This window comes from Helianthus annuus, chromosome 9 (assembly GCF_002127325.2).
Source record: "Helianthus annuus cultivar XRQ/B chromosome 9, HanXRQr2.0-SUNRISE, whole genome shotgun sequence".
NCBI lineage: Eukaryota > Viridiplantae > Streptophyta > Magnoliopsida > Asterales > Asteraceae > Helianthus > Helianthus annuus.
The window spans coordinates 133,299,921-133,319,171 of NC_035441.2; the positions used below are offsets into that span (position 1 = coordinate 133,299,921).

A 19,251-nucleotide genomic window follows, 5' to 3' on the forward strand; every position below is an offset into this window, starting at 1 on the left:
ACCCAGATTGTTAGGTTGGCACATAAAATCGTTGACCAGGAGGTGGAGAGCGACTCATTGCCACCTCGTATTTCTAGCACTACCACAGCTGCCACTACTTCCACTGCATCTGCTGCTGATAGCAAACGTAAGTGGAACGATACAGACAAGGGGTCCAACTCTGCACAGCCTCAGAAGAAGACGGATACTGGCAGCACCCGCAGTTCCAGTCAGACAGCATCAGTGAATCAGAACGCGAGTAACAAATCAGGGCAGGGATCATATGCGGGGAAGCTACCTTTGTGCAGCAAGTGTAACTATCATCACAAGGGACAGTGTGCTCGGGTTTGTCATCGATGTAATCGACCAGGGCATATGGCTAGGGATTGTAGGGCCACTTTTCCAGCTCAGCAGCAGCCATCACAGCAGTTGGGTAGGCAACAATCTCAACAAAAACAGGGTACTCAGAGAGGATGTTATCAGTGTGGAGCCGAGGGGCACTTCAAGCGAGACTGCCCTCAGCTGAAGCAGAACACAGGGGGTAGTAATGGGAACAACAATGCGGGGAACAATGCGGGTAATGTCGCGCGTGGGCGCGGGTTTGTGTTGGGAGCTGGTGAAGCGCGGAACGACGGCAACGTGGTTACTGGTACGTTTTCAGTGAACGGTGTTATTGCTTCAATTTTATTTGATTTTGGTGCCGACTGGAGTTACGTGTCTTTGGAATTTAGTTCTCAGTTAGGGTTAAGTCCTACACTTCTCGTAATGAAGCACATAGTAGAAATCGCAAATGGTAAAACAATCGAAGCTACACATGTTCTACTGGGGTGTAAAATCGATCTTCTGGGTCAAGTATTCGACATTGACTTAATACCTATTACTCTTGGAAGCTTCGATGTGATCGTTGGAATGGACTGGTTGTCCAAGTATCAAGCGGAGATTCTCTGTAAGGAGAAGATCATACGTGTTCCCCTTCCTAGTGGGGAATTTTTATCAGTTCAGGGTCATCGCAGTGGGACCCCGGTCAGCATTGTTTCAGCGATGAAGGCTCAGAAGTATCTGCGTAAGGGTTATTCTGCAATTTTTGCTCTTGTCACTGATTCACAGTCAGATGAAAGGAAGATTGAAGATCTTCCAGTTGTTCGTGAATATCCTGACGTATTTCCTGAGGAACTCCCTGGTTTACCTCCACATCGTCAGGTGGAATTCCAGATCGACCTCGCCCCAGCGGCAGCCCCGGTTGCTCGTGCGCCGTACCGTCTTGCGCCAGGGGAGTTGCAGGAATTGTCAAATCAGCTCCAAGAGCTGTTGGATAGGGGTTTCATCCGACCTAGCTCTTCCCCTTGGGGAGCCCCAGCCCTATTTGTGAAGAAGAAGGATGGGTCTTTCCGGATGTGTGTAGATTATCGCGAGCTCAACAAGGTGACGATTAAAAACCGTTATCCTTTGCCTCGTATTGACGACCTGTTTGACCAGCTGCAAGGGTCAAGTTTCTATTCGAAAATCGACTTAAGGTCGGGGTATCATCAGGTGCGAGTTAGAGAGGAAGACGTTCCCAAAACAGCGTTTCGGACGCGATACGGTCACTACGAATTCTTGGTTTTGCCATTCGGGTTGACCAACGCACCAGCGGTCTTCATGGATCTCATGAACCGCGTGTGCAAGCCATATCTTGATGACTTCGTTATCGTTTTTATCGACGACATTCTAATTTATTCCAAGAGCAAGGAAGATCATGAGCGGCATCTGCGCCTCATCTTAGAACTCCTGAGGAGGGAGCAGCTGTACGCAAAATTTTCGAAGTGTGATTTTTGGATACGGGAGGTGCATTTTCTGGGGCATATAGTTAATGAGTTGGGCATACATGTGGATCCTGCCAAGATCGACGCCATTAGAAATTGGGCGGCACCAAAGAATCCTTCGGAGGTGCGGCAATTTCTCGGTCTAGCAGGGTACTATCGTCGTTTTATTCAGAATTTCTCGAAGATTGCTCAGCCACTCACCTCATTAACACAGAAGAAGGTCGTTTACTCATGGGGAACGAAACAGGAGGATGCATTCCAACTTTTGAAACAAAAATTATGCAGCGCGCCGATTCTATCTCTACCAGATGGTACCGAGGATTTCGTGGTTTATTGTGATGCTTCGATTCAGGGTCTCGGTTGCGTGTTGATGCAACGCGAGAAGGTGATAGCTTATGCTTCTCGTCAGCTGAAGGTACACGAGAAAAACTACACGACACATGACTTGGAGCTAGGAGCAGTGGTCTTTGCACTGAAGATTTGGAGGCATTATCTCTACGGCACGAAATGCACCATCTATACTGACCACAAGAGCCTTCAGCATATCTTCGACCAGAAAGATTTGAATATGCGTCAGCGTCGCTGGGTAGAGTTGTTCAATGATTACGAGTGTGCCATCAAGTATCACCCGGGTAAAGCTAACGTTGTAGCAGATGCTCTTAGCCGCAAGGAACCGAAACCGAAGCGTATTCGTGCCCTACAGCTTACTATTCACTCTGATCTACCTGCTCGGATCCGTTCAGCTCAGATTGAGGCATTAAAGGAAGAAAATATCGAGGCTGAAGGATTACGAGGTCTGCACAAGAAGAAGTTCGAGCAACGGTCTGACGGTATTTACTACTTCATGGAACGAATATGGGTTCCTTTATTTGGTGATCTTCGAGAGCTTGTGATGGACGAAGCACACAAGTCACGATATTCTATTCACCCAGGGTCCGATAAGATGTATCAGGACCTCAAGGTTTTGTATTGGTGGCCGAATATGAAAGCTCTCATCGCAACATACGTGAGTAAGTGCTTGACTTGCGCTAGGGTCAAAGCAGAGTACCAGAAACCTTCGGGTCTACTTCAGCAGCCGGAGATACCCATGTGGAAATGGGAACAGATCGCTATGGATTTTGTTACGGGGTTACCGAGAACACAGGCTGGGAACGATACTATATGGGTGATTGTCGACCGTCTCACAAAGTCAGCACACTTCTTAGCAATCAAGGAGACAGATAAGTATTCGCAGCTCGCAGCAGTGTACCTTAAAGAGGTGGTTTCTAGGCACGGGGTGCCGACTTCTATTATTTCCGATCGGGATCCTCGTTTTACTTCGGAGTTATGGCAGGCTATGCATAAGTCGTTCGGCTCGCGTCTCGATATGAGCACGGCCTATCACCCACAAACGGATGGTCAGAGTGAACGCACCATTCAGACACTAGAGGATATGTTACGGGCATGCGTTATTGATTTTGGAAAAGGATGGGAGAAGCACTTGCCGTTGGTCGAGTTTTCCTACAATAACAGCTACCACACCAGTATCAAGGCGGCACCATTTGAGGCACTGTACGGGAGGAAGTGTCGTTCACCTCTTTGCTGGGCTGAGGTGGGTGATAGTCAGATCACAGGTCCTGAGATAGTACTCGAAACTTCGGATATGATCGTAAAAATCAGAGAACGTATGGCAGCTGCTCGTGACCGCCAGAAGGCCTATGCGGACAAGCGTGCCAAAGAGGTAGTGTTTGAAGTGAATGACCGAGTCATGCTGAAAGTCTCACCGTGGAAAGGGGTTGTACGCTTTGGGAAACGGGGCAAGCTGAACCCACGTTATGTTGGGCCGTTTAAGGTTCTGGAGCGTATCGGTAAGGTGGCTTATAGGTTGGAGTTACCTACTGAGCTGGGTAATGTTCACGACGTATTCCATGTATCACAGTTAAAGAAGTGTTATGCTGACGACCCATTAACGGTACCTTTTCAAGAGTTAAAGATCGACGACAAGCTGCAGTTTGTTGAAGAACCCATCGAGATTATGGACCGTGAGGTCAAAGTGCGTAAACACAGCCGTATTCCCATCGTTAGGGTTCGTTGGAACTCAAGGCGTGGACCGGAGTTCACGTGGGAGCGCGAGGACCAGATGAAATTAAAGTACCCTCATCTCTTTCCCAAAGACAAAGCGGAATCAAGCAAAACTGGTGAATCTCGGGGCGAGATTCCCTTTCAAGTTGGGGATGATGATGTCACACCTGAGCAAAATCCGCAATGATCTTGATTTCCTCATTTCGCCCTTTTGCGCTTACTTGTCAAATTTCGGGACGAAATTTCTTTCAAGTTGGGGATGATGTGACAACCAGAACTTTCAAGGTTAGTTTGTGATCTTGATTTCACGCCATTGCTCTCTCACATTCCTTGCTATTTTAAACTGGTTAACCGAAAGTACATTTGAGTGTGTCATGGAACTTCTTATTGCCGATAAATTTTCGTAATGGGCCGCACACTATGGGCCGCAAACACACTTTAGAAACATGTGACCCATGTGACCCGATTTGACCCACATTAATGATCCGGCCCACATGACTTGATATGATCGGCCCATTGTAATTGTGTTGTGTGTGTAATACTTAACTTGGCCCACTTGTGTGTTAATTAACAAATAAAGTGATCGGCCCACTAGTGTTGTTTAGTCCTATAATTAACATGCGTAGCATGCACATGTCTTACATATTGCAACATAATCAAACCCTAAACACCCTATTCCTCATTTGTGTGTGCGACGGCAGTAGACCCATCCTTTCTCCTCGTGAGATATCACTCGAATATCAAAGTCTTGGTTAGTAAATTCACCCCATGTTCATTATTATTACTTGATTTTCTTTAAGTGTGATGCTTAGCAAAAGTATGTACGGTATCTTATTGAGCCTTTAATAATGATATTGCCGTGAATCTGTTATGCGAATATGTATGATAGGTAGGGTGTACTTATAGAAGATTTAACATGTTAATGATGGGTTCGATGTGAGGGTAAGGTGAAGTTCACCAGATCCGGGTTTATATTGCGTGCAAGTCGATGAGGCCGGGAGGGGAATTATCGAACTATGTCATTTTCTGAATTAATGGTTACTAGTTGACACGATATTGTTACGGCACGTGTATAGTAGGACCTAATTAACATGTTCCAGCAATAATTACATGAAGAAGTGTGAATCGGTTGTGGCTACGTGTTGATATGATAATGTAGTGTTGTGTAGTAAAAAAAAATTGACTCAGGAATCCTATGAATACTGGCTGGTAATCACGTGCATAGACTGTAGGTTTAGGAGTCCATAATGAAGTCCTATAATCAATTGTGGGTCAAGAACTGGGGGCCGCATACATCAGGGGATGTTAGGCGGTTGGACTATTTTTTTTAGTGGCATCTATTTATTTAGTTGAGCTAATCATATGTAAAATTTAGGTTGAAAATTATGGGGGCTGCCTGGGTGTTTGAGCCGAGTACATCAATACTCAATAGGGTGGCTTAATGGTAGTTGGGTGATGCATCTTTGGCGGCAAAAAGGTGGGACCTAAAGGATATATATATTGGCAGATTATGTAGGAATTAATATAATAAACACATATATTCAGCTTGAGTAGTTACCTATCATGCACATGATTAGTGTCCTAGATGAAAGAAATAAATTGACTTGAATGCACTGTTACAGTACATGGGCATGAAAATGGCATACTGAATGATTACATGCTAGGCAACGGAATGATGCTTCATGTAGATGAATAGAACTGTTGTGATTTGACTTGGCACTTGTATGTTCGTGTGTTGTATATGGATGTATACGTATGTATGTTGATGTGAATCTTGAACATGCACATTAGTTGAAACTAATTATGTCGATAACCCTTTTAGGGCGGGATTGATCAAACTGTTAACCGGATAAATAATCTTACCGAGCAAAACAAAGGTGAGTTCACTACATTCGAGCATGTGTCCCAGTGGTTGGGGACAGTCAGTGGGTATCCCATGGGGGGGATAAGACTTTGGGTAAAAACGAGTATATTGGTTAATATTCTCACCTATCATCTTTTGTAAGTCCCTCATCGGGTATTAGTTAGTAGCGCTACTTAGGTTTGGCACCCTCACACCGCTCCTGTAGAGGACGGAGGTGAACTAATGACCCAGTCTGGCCCAGTACTAGATAGGAGTACGTGGGAAGGGCAGTCGTGTATTTCAGGAGCCGTCATTGTTCGGAATTGAGATATTAACAATATTGCTTACATTGGTTATTGAACTGTTTTACATACAACGGATAACAAACGTTTTCTAAAACTGTGAACTCGCCAGCTTTGTCTGATACACTTGTTACATGCTCGCAGGACATTAGGTGATTGGAACAGGAGCTTGTTGGCTGGAGAGCAGGAGTGGTCATGGTCATGCAGAGGATTTATTTATCAAACACTTGACTATCATGAATGTTTAGTAATTACTTTATGGATTATTTACGCTTCCGCTGAACTTATGGTTTTTGAACAACTTATGTTTGGGATTTCAGTATTATTAAATGATGAAACTTTATTTCAAACTTGTGATTCAATGTAATTGGTGGCTCATTGCTAGTCGTCACACGCCTAACAGGGACACTCCCTAGGTGGTAATTTCGGGGTGTGACATTCATCATCTTCAAACTCACAAACATTCTCCTCCTCTCCCTCCATACCTACAGCCCAAACACCCTCTTCATCTCCATCATTTTTCAACTCGTTTCCAAGCAATCTACGGGTAATCTAAGGTGTAGCAAGCATACTTAAGGAGGTTGCAAGCAAGGAGAGTTGAAGGGCCTTCTTGGAGAGCTATTAACCACCACATTTCTTCTTCATCTTCTATCTTGATCTTCCCTAGCCCTTGTGCTTTGTAGTATGCACTCTTGATCTTGTTTTTACACTTGATTTTAGTAGTTAAAGTATGTAGTAACATGACAGTCTAAAGATTTCACCAAAACAAGAACATGAACATAAGAACAAAGCTTAAAACCATGAAGATCTAAGTTGTTTAAGTGTATGTGATGAACATGTTTGTTGATTTCTTGAATGTATGGTGTAGATCACCACATAAAGCTTGCTAGATGATGACTTAAAACATGATCTAGCAAGTATGAGGATGTATCTTGAAAAATCTATGTTGATCATCCTTTATGTTAAGTATAAACTTGAAGATGAACATGATTTTGTCTAGGATGATGATTCCTACAAGTTGTGAATCTTAAAAATATAAGATTTCAAAAAATAAAAGTTTCAAGAAACTAAAGTTTACATCAAGATTTAACATGATTTGGTTTTGAAAGAAAATAACCATGTTTTAGGTGATTAAATGGAACTAGTAAAGTATGTGAAACATGAAAAATTCAAGAAGATGATTTTTTGTAAAAGTGGATTACAAGTTGTAAAGGATGAACATTTATAAGAATGAGTTTTATGAAATGAAAACCATGGATTTAGTGTTATTAAACCATGTTAAATTACTACAAGATTTTACAAACTTCAAGTTCATACCATATTGTGAAAGTGCATAATTATGGCTCATGGTAAGTTGTAAGTTGATTGTTGATGAATTTTTGAAAAGAAACTGATATGCTAATAAGCATGGAAACCTCCATTTTCAAGGGAAACTATGGCAAATTTTTTGTAAAAATTCGACACTTAGAAAAATATTTTTAAACAAGTGTTTACAAGTAATTTTTTATCATGGCTTTAATATAAAAATTTGCCATGATTTTTGTTATAAAAATTACAAGTATTGGAGGTTGATTTTTAACAATAAAAATGACTAAGTATATATTTAGGAAAATATATATTTAGAAGTCACAAAAATTATGTGCTACATGTATATTGCTTGTATTAGTTATACTAAAAATTAGGAACCTTGAAAATAACATATCACACCAAAATACTAAAAATTGTAATATGAAATATTACCAAAATCACAAGAAAATAAATATATAACTTATACCCAAAATATTGGACGAATCGGACAATGGACACTATGGACTCTATATATATATATATATATATATATATGTATATATATACATATATATATATATATACATATATATATATACATATATATATATATATATATATATATATATATATGTATATATATACATATATATATATATACATATATATATATACATATATATATATACATATATATATATACATATATATATATATATATATATTTCGGAAATAAATTCGCAACTTGACAAATGTGATAAACAGTATTTTTGAAACCGAAGAAACGACAAAGTATGAATTATTACAACTATTATAAAATATATCATATTTTGTCAAAATAGAGTGGAGAAAATATATATTTTCATAAACAACTCAAAAATATATTACTTTGGTGAAAACTAAAAGTACATATTTTTCTAAGTTTAATCTTAAAAATATATTATTTTTTTAGATATATATGGAAGTATACATATTTTTATCAAATAAAATTTATAGATATTTTTCTATAAAAACTCTCAAAGTATGTATATTTCAAGAATATAAAGTTGGTGATTTTTAATTGTACAAAAATTATATTCTGGAAAATTATACATAAATTAAGTATAAAATACTTAATAAATACAAGAGAATACGTATTCCTATACGTGTAAATACATACCGGCATACACTACCAATACTTGGTAAAGTACGCAAATACAAGTATACGTATACTTGGAAAATATATATGTGAGAACCATATATTTAACAATATTCCAAATAATTGGATGTAAATAGTTTAAGTTAAAATATCCTTATTTTAACTAATATTTATATAATTTGGAATTATATAATTATATAAACAACATACACCAAGCGTGTAACTCAAAGTATACCAAAATTCCAAAATAAGTCTTAATAAATAAATAAAGCTAAGAGTCGTTACACGACCTAAACGTCTAATAAAACATAGTGCGTGTGTAGGTAGTGGAACGACCCGTGACGAGGAACTTTGAGTATACGAGATAGCTGACGCAAACTAGTGAGTTCATGTCCCCCTTTTCTCATAACTGTTTTCTGATTTATAACTATCGGGGGTGAAATACATGTTTCAATGGTATGGTTTAGCTAAGGAATGAACTGTTAGATCTTGTGGATGGTAGTATCTCTCCTAAGTGCCATTAATCTAGTTTAGACCGAGGGGCAAGAGTGGTAGATCTATCGGGTGTAGCGAGCCCCACTCATGGGTCCTTACGTGGCCGCATGTGGTGCCTATGTTGTTCCCGCCATATGGACCGGAGGAAATTCGCTAGGTTTGAGCACTTCCTACGCACCATACATATTAATGTCCCTGCAAAACATTAATGATTTGTTCATAGACGCTTTACATACCGGTTATCAAGGAATACTCTCAAATGTTTACAAGTTTATACGAGCTCACATATAAAACACATGAACTCGCTCAACTTTTGTTGATGTTTTCAAATTACATTTGGTCCCAGTTTGGACTTAAAAACTTCTTTTCACGTAATATGGCAAGTGATTTCAGTAGATGTGAAAAAAGTGTGCGGAAATGGAAATCAGACTTTCAAGAAACAAGACCTACAAAATTATCAAGTTTATATCACTTTGAAAGAAAATGGTTTACAAGGTGATTGTAAGATTATTATTATTATTACAAATGAATACTTGAATTCTGAGGGTGAGAGGGCAATGGAGTTTTGTAGTATGTATTGAATACTAAGCTTAACTCATTGTCTTCTGCTTGGTGAGCCTTCTATTTATAGAAGGCTGAATACATGAATAAACATTTGTTTATTCATGTAAAAGTCATGCATAAAGTAGCAATTTGACATATTCATTGAATCCGACATTCAAGTTGCCTTTGTAATTATGATATCCAATAATGTCAAGTTGCTTCGGTTATTGTGGCAGGATAGAGCTGATTTTTAGACAAGTGGGGTATTCATCAGAATTTCTGATAAACCACTTCATCAGAAATTCTAGTGAACAAATCATCAGAAAATCTGATGATCAGAATCGTTAGAAACTGATGATATTTCATCAGAAATATCACCAGATCCATCAGAAATGACCTTCTCTGATAATGTTTTTCAGCTCTTGATCAACTTGTGATTCTTTGAAGCAGATGTTGTTCATTTCAGTTGTCCTATCCGATCTTCTACTTCTTGTTGTGATCTTCAGGACTGTTGTCTTCTTCATAGATCAAGTTGAATAAGATTTTCTTCAATACTTACAAATAAAGTTTCCTAACAGTTTCCCCCTAAGTATTGTAAGAAAATGAACTATCTCTATATCTAACATAAACAACTTTCAACTAATCCTTGAAAAGAAAGTCCAAACAACAAAGTTCAGAAACATAAAACATAATCAAACCAACTATTGTTCAAAACAGATAGAAATAAAATATTGTTCTCAAAAACAGAAAATTTATCTGATCAATTCATTAATTGATCTTTAATCCACTTCTGTTTTTGTCTCCTGGTTTCAGCCATTTCTTGTGATAAATTGCCTTTTGAGTTTCCTTGTAAAGTTCTTTGTACCATCCTCTGGATTCCATCCACTTTGCAATGCAATCTTCAATTGTTTTTCTCGGCTGTTCATTGTTCTTTCCCTTCTTCTTGAGTTGCTCTTGTTTCTCATTCATGCAGTTCTTTATATATTTCAGAGTTTGATTTGAATACCTGCATATTTCACTGATTCTGAACAGTGCTTTCTCATCATGAGCATCTTTGAAGACTACACACATTTCTGGTTTGTCAAAGATTGCTCCAGTTCTCACCAGTTTAGAAGGAATTTCAGCTGGAATTGTGTTGTTAGGAAGAGGTATTAGCACCTTGTTGCTATACTCAAAATTGATACATTAATCAAAGTCTGCCAGTGCAACCCTTTTATATAACTTTGCTCCTGCTCTTTTGATGCTGTCAAGAGCTCTTCTGATCACAACTGAACCACTTTGCTCTTTATCAATGATATTCTTCATTTTTACAATGTCCATTGGGTGAATATCATCAGCCAGATTTCCATCAGTAACCTTTTGTTCACTGTTATCTTTTCTGATCAAGGTGTATTTGTTCTGCCCTTCATTACCTAAGACACCTCCTCCAGTACTTAAAGTGCTGATTCTATCAATATAGAATATTGGATTAGTCATTGGTTTGTGGAGAATTTTCCAGCTTCCCTCATTCCTGACTTGAACAATATTTTTGCTTATTGGAGAGAGTGGCCTTTCTGGGTTGTCTTCTTTACCTTTCCAGTAGTAATGCTTCAGGTGTTCTTCAGGATACATGATTGTGTGTAAATCACCTTTTAGTACTTCTATTTCTTTGAAGTTTCCATCTGAATCTTCTCTAATCACTTTTCTTGGCCTTTTTGAGTAGGTTACTTATGTTCCATTCTTCTCTTCTCTTTTGTATCCATCTTTATGCTGAATTCTATTTCTCCTGTGAGAGCTGTGGAAGATGACTGAACTGGAACAGGTTCTTTCTATTGGACCGTTGAAGTATCTGGCTTTGGGATGTTTGGTGGAGGACCCATGAGTAACTTTGGCTTACTTGGAGGAGGACCCATGGGAATCTTCTGTTTTTGTGGTGTTGAAGTTTCTGATTGTTTGGTTGGATCTTGTTGAGTGATTTCTGGTTGTTTGAATTTTTGTTGAGGAGTTTCTGACTCCCCTGCTGGATTTTCTTGTGGAATTGGGGCTTTCAGTTCATGAAAATCAACTTTTGCCAGTCTGGCAACATTATACTGCAACCTCTTTACCAACAGATGAACATCAGCAAGATCTTGAATATTTGATTCTTCTTGTTTCTTCATTTTCTGAAGTTCCAGTTTATTTTGATCTTTCTGTGTAGACAATTCCACCATCAGCTTCTCAAAAGCCTCAGCCATGCTGCTATTGTTAGCTCTGAGGAACTGAATTTCTTCAAGGATTCTTCCTGTACTTGAGCTTTCCCCTGCACTTGCAACCTCAGCCATCTGTTTATTAATTTCTTGCAGTTCTTTGAGAGCTTTCTTGAATTCTGATGAGCTCTCCCTGTTTTCTGATGACTCTTGTAGTTTGTTGAGGGCTGCAGCGTTGTCTTCTGTTTGCTTCTGCACAGCTTTGACAGTTTCTGATAAAACTTTGATATCTGACTTTTGATTTCTGATTTCTTTCACTATCAGATCAAGTTTTCCTTCAGTGGCTGTTTTCTCAGTACAAACAGCAGTTGTGTCTTCAAGTTCCTTGTGTAGTTGTTCAGTTGACATGTATTGATGTCCTTGGAAAATAGGAGGAACAACAGATGTACCACCTCTAACACCAGTAGAAAACACATTCTCTGCTGTTCTGAGGTTAAGAGGATGAAACTATGTTAGGACCGGTGTCACGGCCCCCGACCCGGTTTGACCCGTTTCGGGAGCCGCGGGACAGAAAATCCCGTGGTATTTATTTTTATAGCGGAAGTCTTAGCAGGATCGTTTTAAACTTAGAAAATTTGCCCGAGTATTATTTATTTACATTTCGGGATAATCCCGTAAATATCATAATTTCATTATTTTACAAACATGTTTATTTATTTTAGTTGAGCCACCACTTCAAGCTTGATAGTGCTCCGTAGCACGTGTACTTAATTCAGTAGGTCACCTGAAACATGTTGTAAAAAGGTTTTGTCAGCGAGGAAATACTGAGTGAGTTCATTCAGTTTTTAGGAAATGACCCATAGTTATAAATTACAGCATAAGAGCGATTACAATGGTTCATATCTTATTTTTATCTGGCGTTCTGTCACAATGGTGACAAGTCACAATGGTGACGATGGTCATACCACTATTAGGTCAATGAACTCTAATAGTGACGTTTCTCCCTAGTAGGTCAATGAACCTAACTGAGAGAAATAGTAATGTGCACAATACCCCACTAACCAATAAATCAAGATATCCACGACTTAGTCCCTGTAATTATAACACTTTGAAAATAATTTGGAGTATTGTAAAACAGTTGATAAAAAGAAGAATGACTCACATTGCAGATTTAACGGGCAAGGTATAAGCCTACTGATTAGCCTTGATTATCTCTAATTTAACAATAATGCACATAAAACAGGATTAGTGATCAATACAGCAGTTACGATAACTTCCGAGATCAATTTCTCACAATGAATGACCAAGTGCAATACTTCAACTCATTTATCAAAATGACAAACGACAAAGTATAGTACTTCAACTCATTTATCGAATTATCGACAAACGACAAAGTACAATGCTTCAACTCATTTATCGGATTACCGACAAACGACAAAGCATAGCCCAATGTGGGCGGCACTTAGACATTCTTTGAATGTATTGATTCCGGAAACTGAATCGTAATAGCGATCGAGTAATTACCCTATTCCGCGGCAGCGATTCGATATTAGTGTGTGTTTTTGTAGTAAATAGTGTATAACTTCGTCTACGAAGTGAATTTCTTCGTCGAATTAACACAAGAATGCAAGTGCCAGACCCCTCTATTTATACCCAAAATTTGACCCTGTCGCGTAGCGCGAGGGGTACCCTTATAGGCGTCGCGCTACGCGAGTGGTAACCTATGTTCATAGGGTAGCTACGTGTGTAACTAGGCTTGCTGTGTCGACAGTTCCTTCAATTTCGAATTTGACAGATAGTTATGAGGATAATCGTAACTAGGGTTTTGCCCCCCCTGAGTTTTAGGGGCCCTGATCCTGATTCTGAAAATTCTGAAAATTTTAGGGTTTGTGTAGAATCACTTGGGTGTCTTAATTAGGGTTTCCTTAATAGCTAATTAACATTCTAATTATTAATTTTAATGAGAGTTGTTACAACCGGTTTTTGACTCCGAAACGATTGCGTAACCGAACGTGTGACGTGCGGAATCCGTACACGAACATGACCGAACACACGAGACGTAATATAATCGGTGATTCTTTATAGATCTGAAATTGTACAAGAAATGTGAATCACCTTTTGCCTTTCTCTCTCTACTTTCTCTCTCTAGGATCCAAGCTCTCCAAGTTGTAGAAATGGCAAAAGTTGCAAAAGTTCTAAATGAGAACCCTAATGGTTCTATTTATAGGCCAAGGGGCTTAATGAGGAATCTCCTTAATTACAGAAATGCCACCTTGCCTTTTCTCTATATTTTACAATATAAAGCCTATAATTCTTCTGTTTCTGTTACGAACGGAAATGACGGAGGCGATAAACATAAATGCACTAACAGACTCCCCCTTGGATATTGCCGTAGTCAATCCGTAGTCGAACTCGTAGCGACTTGTCTTTCTCTCTCTCTCTTGAGTCTTCTTGAAGATTTAAAATCTTCAGCAACACAGACTCCCTCTTGCTTTAACAGAATCCCCGTGGATCTGTCTTCAGCTTCAGCTCCCCCTTTCAATAGACTCTTCAGACTCCCCCTTTCGTCAAGCTTCCGTGCTTTTGGGATCGACACCTGGCTTTACATATACAAGCTCCTTCAGGATAGTTTCCTGGTTCTTTGAATCCACGCTTCCTCTTGCGTTGAGCTCGTCTTCATACTTCCCCTTAGACTCGGTTGTCGGGATCGCAGTCTTGAACAACATCTGTAACACTCATACGTTTATAAGTAACAATGTTTTGAAATTGTCCAGAAATCGTAATCTGGCTCTTTAAACTTTCTAAATCACTCCCCCTATTAACAATCTTTATTAATTTGGCAGTATTTAAGAGTCCAAAATCTGAAACTGGCTCTATTACAGATTTTAACAAACTGAGCATCCAACTCCCTCACAGTTAATCATCCAAGTCCAACTTAATGACCTTGGAGATATCACAAACTATTTTTTATTTTTGATTTTAAACTTCAAGTTTCCAATTAATGAACTTGATTTATTTTCAGAAACACAATCAGCTTACTTAGATTTTGAAACTCAACATTTCAGACATCGGTTGTCGAAAATAAAGCAGAATCAAAATCTGTTTGTATTTTTCTGAAAGATAAAGCAGTAAAGAAATATTTACAAACATATTTACAGACAATATTTTTGTTTGAGTATGCGTCAGAGGATCATATCAGTTTTTGACAAGTCACAAGTACCGTTGAGCTTAGTTACACATTAAGAATTAAACAATTCACTTAGATTGTCGATATACTGATCCACTTAAATATTTACACAAATTTCAACTGATTCAGGATACGTATTAGGTGTTTTAAGAACTTAAACTCATTCATGTGTCCCACCTCTTGAATATACTCCCGTATCCAGATCCCAATATTCAGTCTTACAGGTGAGTATACCAAGATGATATCTGTAAGGGGTTAGATGCGAAACCGTGAGAGCTCAGGTCAGAACTTCCGTTCAGCAGAGAGATGACGGTTCGACTTTAGGTGTGTCCCCTTTAGAGGATCTTTTTTACAACAGCAATGATTATCAATTTTATTGTTTCATCAATTTACTGAGGGCGATGCTATGTTTCAAGCAATGCGGAAAGTATTATTCGGGGACTAGGTCAGAACTTCCATTCAGCAGAAGTCCCGGAATAATACCCCAGATATCACTAAGCATAAAGACCTAGTATCTCAGAAAGAGGGACCCTTCAAACGAGATTTCAGGGGTTACCTATATATCCAAGTAGTGTTCCCCACGAAATAAGCAAGTTTGAATTTAGATTTATATCCCGAAAGAGTTTACTAAATGCATAAAAACCTATCGGCATATCATCAGTGAGACTGTTTAACGCTATATAACATTACAATTCTTTAGCGTACTGTGATTGTCTACTGATGTACTATCATTTCCTCTTTTTACACAAAACTCAATTTTTTGAATTTTATTATGTTTTTGGCTTTTTCAAATTTTCTAATGTTTTTGGATTTTCTGAAATTTTCTTACTCCCCCTAAAATTCAAAACCATTTAAAGAAAATTTGACAACCTGATACTGATAGCTTTGTCTCGCCATCCATTTTCTGCCTCTCATGCATTGATTTGCAGAAAATTTAACGTGCCCCCATGATTTACAACACATTGATTTTTACAGTTTGAAAACCGTTTTTCAATCTGGTGAAAGTAATCATGTTTGTTCCACCGTGAGGGTTTCGGCATATTCAATCAAAACTCCCCCTGACAGCAAACTATTTTCCCATTATGATTTCAAAACACTTAAGTTTGTTTTAATCAAAATGGTTTTTTCAGAAAATAATTTTTTGTTTGATTCACACACGAGGTTTATTCATCACCTTGTTCTTTCATCAACTAGTACGAAAGTTAAATCAAGTACAACTTAATGTCCTTGATAAAACATTTCTCAAGAAAGATGCCGATTCCTACTCCCCAATTACCAACCTGGGAGTTCCGGCAAATTCAATCAACAAAATTTTTGAAATTTTTGAATTTTTTGACAAATTTAAAAGTAAACATATTTTTGGTTTTTAAATTTTCAATTTTTAGGGTTTTGAAAATATTGTTTATTCATGTACAGAAAACAAACAAACTCCCTGTTTAACCATTGCAGGGATCAGCAGCCTCCTCCTTGCGTGCCAGGCTGCATCTATTCTCCTTTGGTTGACATTCAGTTTTCTTCAGAAGCACCTACACATTCAACTATTCAGTCACTTGAACAATTTAGCCCAGGTCTGTTGAACCTTAGGCATTTCAACACAATATGCATCATTCAACTTCGGAAAATCTTTTTCATTTTGTACAAAGACTTTTTCAATTTTATCTTCAACTTTTTCATCATTTACCGAAGTCATTTGTTTCTTAACACTCCATGTTTGACCTTTTGGAGTACCTCGTTTGTAAAAATGTGACTCTTTTTAAACATTTTGACTTTAAACAACAACTTTTGGTTTCCAAAATTGGTTTGGTTTTGTTGCATCAACAATTGTTTTCCAACTTTGTGTTGTTCTTAATCTAGACGTCACTGGTTTCCATGTTTGTTGTGAGTCAGCCTTTGACATTTTCGGCTTCCAAGTATGCTTTGAATCAAACTTGGTTGACTTCTGAGTCACAACTTCAGATTTCTGTTTCTCAACATAAACAGACATCTTTTTCGTCTCAACACCAATTTGATCACATTTGAAACATGTTCTCTTGGACACATCTTTGACATGAGGTTGTTTCTTTTTCTTTTGAGCTAAGAACTCGTCTGACTGTCGTCTAAATTTTAGTTCTTTCTCTTCTTCTGACGTTGTTCCATGAACAAAATTCATCTTTGTTTGATAATTTGGAACTTCATTTCTTTTCCAATTTTGTTTCTTCTTATAACCCAACTCAGCCTTCATGTTTTTCTTTTTGAAACCAGGTTTGTTATAAAAAGTTTTGTGACCTTTTCCAGCAAACTTTGAAATTTCTGACTTTTCAATCTCAACCATTTTGAAAACTTTGTCAATTTTGTCTGAAATCACATTCTGAATTAGGAATACAACATCTAAGAATAATTTGTCCGATCCAATCATGGTATAAACCAGTCCTTTTGAATCATCAATCAAATTTTTCTCGGATTTTGTGTTTTTCAGATATCCATCATGAAAATTACCTTCATTTTCATCATGTGATTCAGATTTGCCTGTATCAACCGACTCTTCTTTCAACACACTTTCAACGACTTTACCTACCACCTCTGAATCACTAGAATCATCAGATTTGGAATAGGTTACGTCAATGTTGTCTGGCAATTGATCTACCAGGTTGAAAGCTTTTTCGACCTTTTCTTCATCATAAAATGCAAACTTTTCCGATGGCGGAACTTGATGAAACTCTGAGCCAATGCCTTTCTTGTTTTGCTCAGACTCACCATCTCCCGGTTTTATATTGAAAATTCGTTCAAGCACATATGACGACACGTGATAACTTTTTAACTTGTTGTTATCCTGTTCTAAATCAGCAATCTGCCGCTTTAGCTTAGCAACATCCTCAATATAGGAATTAACAACATCTTGTTTTATAGAATACATTCGTTTAAGCTCTTTAGTTGTTTCAGAAAGATAATTCATTCTTGATTGAGCAAATTTCATTTCATCTTTCACTTTTTCATATGACTTTTTTGTAATGTGATATGCTAATTTCATTGAGTCATATTCTTTCTTCATTTCTTGAACCACATTTTCTTTTTGTGAACATTCATTTGTCATTTTCAAAACATTTTCCTTCAAAACTTCATTTTCTTTTTCTAATTTGTTACATTTTTCTGAAAGTTTTACATCATTTTCTTTAAAAACTTTTTCTTTTTCAAGCATTTCTTTGCATTTTTCTTTGAAAATGTTTTCAATTTTTGTGAATTCAAGATCTCTTGTTCTGAACTTCTCATCTTTTTCAGCACAAGCTCTGCACGTTTCCATGCATTTCTTGCACTGATCAACAGTTTCAGATAAGATGTTAGAATCAGAATTTACCTCAGTGATTGGCACCTCGGTGTTTTCAGCAGCTTCTATCTGCTTCATCTCAGCATCATCTTGCTTTTCTTCAACACAAACTTCATCACCAGCATCAGCAGCTACCAAATTCTTATTCTTTACTTCTTCTTCTTCTTTCTTCACATCTTCTCCAATCTGCTGTTCTTCAGTAACAGCTTTCTCAACTTCTTCATTTTTGATTTCCTTCACAACCTCAATTTCAACAGCTTCTGTGTTAACCTCTTTATCAACATTCTTCAGATTGTTCACCATCTCTTCAACACTCTTCTTCATTCTCTCTTCATCCCTTTTTCTTAGACACGATAACATGGCATATCTGATTTCTTTTTCATGCCTTTTTGCATATCTGTCATCTTTCAACACATTTCTATAGTACTCAGCTCTTAAATGAATTATGAGAAGAACATCTTCGAAGATTATGTCTTTCTTTGGAACAACTGGTTCTCCTTCTCTGTTGAAGTAACATTCTCTCTTCTCATCCCATCTCCTGTTGCTGACAGCACTCTCAGATTCTTCTTTCATATAATCCATTCTGTTCAAAACAATGTTTCTTTCACGATAAGTTTTCTCACTCAAAATCTCTTCTCGAGTTTTCTCTTTGACCTCAACAACAACATTTTCTTTTTTGTTTTCAGCTGTGTCTTTGTCTTTGTTATCTTCTTTAATTTCAGAAACAAAAACAAACTTTCTTTCCTCTGTTATAGCTCTGCCATGAGCTGTTTTTCAAACATTCTTCAAACGATCCTCTTCTGGACAAATAGAGCTCTAGTCAAAGCCTTCATCATCGTGAATTACAAAACAAGCTCTTGATTTCTCTCTGGGTTTATCTTCGATCATTTTCGGCTCTTCTCTGCTTCGGTGGTAGATCGCCTTTCGGTAGTAATCATCATTGAACGGATGTTCATTTCCACCTACTGCAGAATTGTCGCATTCTCTCTTGAAATGACCTTTCTGCTTACATTTGAAGCAGGTCACTTTGGATTTGTCAAATCCAAGCTTTGTTGATGCACCTCCAAGAGATTGTTTCCCAGTAATCTCCATGTATCTTTGAGCTCTGCGAATACAGCTTGCCAAACACCAGCGAATGTCAATGAGTT

At 37.9% G+C, this 19,251-nt stretch overlaps 1 protein-coding gene across 1 annotated transcript; it reads right to left on the reverse strand.

Annotated features, from left to right (window-relative positions):
* Positions 1 to 11,258: 11,258 nt before the first annotated feature.
* On the reverse strand, positions 11,259 to 18,406 carry LOC118481783 (arp2/3 complex-activating protein rickA-like). The gene is made up of 3 exons (XM_035977042.1): positions 18,134 to 18,406; positions 14,212 to 14,341; positions 11,259 to 12,097 (listed from the first exon to the last, which is right to left on the reverse strand). The coding sequence occupies exons 1-3, from the start codon at positions 18,404 to 18,406 to the stop codon at positions 11,259 to 11,261; spliced, it is 1,242 nt and encodes a 413-aa protein (XP_035832935.1).
* Positions 18,407 to 19,251: the final 845 nt, after the last annotated feature.